Genomic DNA, 2,627 nt, shown 5'->3' with positions numbered 1-2,627 from the left:
TAGCATGCATTCCTAGGCTAAGCATAAACCGTGAGTGAGTGAGTCCTGAGCCACTAACGATCGCACCACCAATAATATTCATTTTTTATCTACACTTCATTCGCTTCTAGCCCTAGAAGGCCACTGACCAGTCACAGGAAGATTCCATAACAATAGCCGCCCCATCAGACAGCACTTCCATAGTCGCAAAGTGAACGCGGGAGCGAACGGACGTGTTTTTGTCGCCCTCCTGGTAGAAAAACAAACGTGAAAGCAAAAGCGAAAGCGAAAACGAGAAGCAGGCGAGACTTCCAGCGACTGGAAGTCTTTTGTGAGTCGGGCCTCACTGGGCATGCACGCGCATGCTCGCACACGTTGAGCCGGCTCAAGCCTGATGTCGACGAGGGCGTCGATAGGCAGACCGACGCTAAGATCGCGTTCGGCAGCCCCGATGGCGGCGACGGTGGCGACAGTGGCGACGGCGCCGACAATGGAGACAACAAAGACTCCGACGGTGGAGGTGACGAGGACGACAGCGGCAAAAACGCCGCTGGAAGAAGAGCTGCAGAAGGAGAGAGAGAACAGCAGAATGCTCTCCTCTCAAATCTCTCAACTGGAGAATCAGTTAGAGAAAATGCAGCAGCAGCTACAGGAGTTGCAACAGCAATTCCAGCAGCAACATCAGCAGCCTGCGCCGCAGCGCGAACCTCCGCAGCAGCAGCCGCCCGCGCCGCAGCAGCGGCCGCCATCGGGGAAGCAGCCGCCAACAGAGAAGGCGCATCCACAGACGTTGGAGCAGCGGCTGGCCGGGTTCCAGGAAAGCATCCTGGCCCGGATGGCGTCGTTCGCGGCGGATCTGCTGGGGACGCAGCCCCTGCAGCAGCAGCCGAAGCGGAAGCTGAAACTCTCCCAGAAGCAGCGAGAGCGGCAGCGCCGGCAGCAGCAACAACAACACCAGCAGCAGCAATCGCAGCCTCCCGCACAGCAGCAGCAGTCGACGAACCACCTAGTGGACCTGTTGCATCTGATGCAGGAGTTGATGCATCTGATCCAGCAGCAGCAGCAACCGCAACAGGACCAACAGTGGGAGCAGCGGGAACGGCAGAGGCAGCCCTCTCAACTGCGGCGACAGCGGGTCGCGCAGCAGCAGCAGCAGCAGCGGGTGGAGAACCCTCGGCCGCAGCCAACGACGACGGCGACAGCGCCCGAGCCCAGGCCAGCCTTTACGGCCGAGGGGTACCCCGCCCTGCCACAGGCCAGTGCGCCGGTGGAGGATCTGTCCAGCTGGGCGGTCGTGGCGCGGCACCGCCCCCGCACGGCCCGGGAAGCGCCGACTGCCAGTGCGTCTCGTCCGCAGCAGCAGCAACAGCAGCAGCGCCCATCGCAGCGGGGCTGGAGCAGCCGTCTCCAGCGTGATGTCGTGAGGGTCGCGCCGGTAGAGGGCGAGTCGTACGCATCGCTTTTTGCCAGAGTGCGGGGCAGCGAAGCGGTCAAGCTGGCCCAGCGGAGGGTGCACCAGAGCTCCCAGGGCCACATGCTTGTGGAGGTGCAACGGAGAGCTGATGCAGCGGAGTGCGCCGCAACCATCCGCGCGCTGGTTGGGGAGGCTGGCAGCACCACCCTGCTAGGCCCGAAGGCGACGGTGATCGCCAACGGCCTCGACCACGAGGCCACACCAGAGCTGGTGGCAGCGGGACTGTCGGCGCTGCTGCCAAATGGCGAGGCCGTCGATCCGGCCAGCGTGCACCTGCGGATGCACCCCAACGCCACCCAGAAGGCGAACGTGGTGCTGCCCGCCCGGCTGGCGGCGCAGTTGGCGGAAAAGCGTCTCCTGCTGGGGATGGCCAGCGTCAGGCTGCACGTGGCGGAGCCAGTCCCACGTGAGGAGGAGCGGTGCTACCGGTGCCACCTGCGTGGGCACCGCAAGCATCAGTGCCAAGGCGAGGACCGGTCGGCCCTATGCCTGCGATGCGGCGACACTGGGCACCGGCGCGGGCAGTGCTCGGCCGACAGGCCAAAGTGCGCCGTGTGCGGGGGAGCGCACAGCACCGGCTCCGCCATCTGCGGGGGTGTTGCTCCACAGTGACCGGGATGCTCAACATCATTCAGCTGAACCTGCGCCACACGGGCGTTGCCCGGGACCTTGTGGTGCAGGCGATGAGGGAGCGCCGCGCAGACGTCGCCCTGCTGTCGGACGTCGGGTCGCGGACAAGTTGGATAGCCGATGCTCGTGGCTGGGCCGCCATCGCACCCGGTAGCCGGCACCCAGTCCAGCAGGTGCTGTGCACCTCTGTCCCCGGCTTGGCAGCAGCAGTGATGCGGGGTGTTACCCTCATCAGCTGCTACGCGCCTCCATCCCTGAGCATGGAGCAGTTCGAGGACCTGCTGCAGGGTGTGGAACTCCTGGCCCAAAACAGCTCCCGTTGCGTTGTCGGGGGCGATTTCAACGCTTGGGCCACGGAGTGGGGCAGCCGGATGCTCAACGCCAGGGGAGCAAGGCTGCTGCAGTTGGCCGATCGGATGGGTCTGCGAGTGCTGAACCGGGGCAACACCCCGACGTTCCTGGGCGCAGGTGCGGCGTCGCCGTCCATTGTGGACGTGTCGCTGGCATCTTACAGCCTCGCAGACACAGGAGATTGGTGTGTGTC

The 2,627-nt window shown here is 64.5% G+C and overlaps 1 protein-coding gene across 1 annotated transcript; it reads left to right on the top strand.

Annotated features, from left to right (window-relative positions):
- The first annotated feature begins 430 nt into the window (after positions 1-430).
- On the top strand, positions 431-2,065 carry LOC131215569 (putative mediator of RNA polymerase II transcription subunit 12). Its single transcript, XM_058209961.1, has 2 exons — positions 431-911; positions 990-2,065. The coding sequence occupies exons 1-2, from the start codon at positions 431-433 to the stop codon at positions 2,063-2,065; spliced, it is 1,557 nt and encodes a 518-aa protein (XP_058065944.1).
- Positions 2,066-2,627: the final 562 nt, after the last annotated feature.

This window comes from Anopheles bellator, chromosome 1, assembly GCF_943735745.2.
Source record: "Anopheles bellator chromosome 1, idAnoBellAS_SP24_06.2, whole genome shotgun sequence".
In the NCBI taxonomy this organism is placed as follows: Eukaryota; Metazoa; Arthropoda; class Insecta; order Diptera; family Culicidae; genus Anopheles; species Anopheles bellator.
This window is presented reverse-complemented; position numbering and strand designations above follow the sequence as displayed.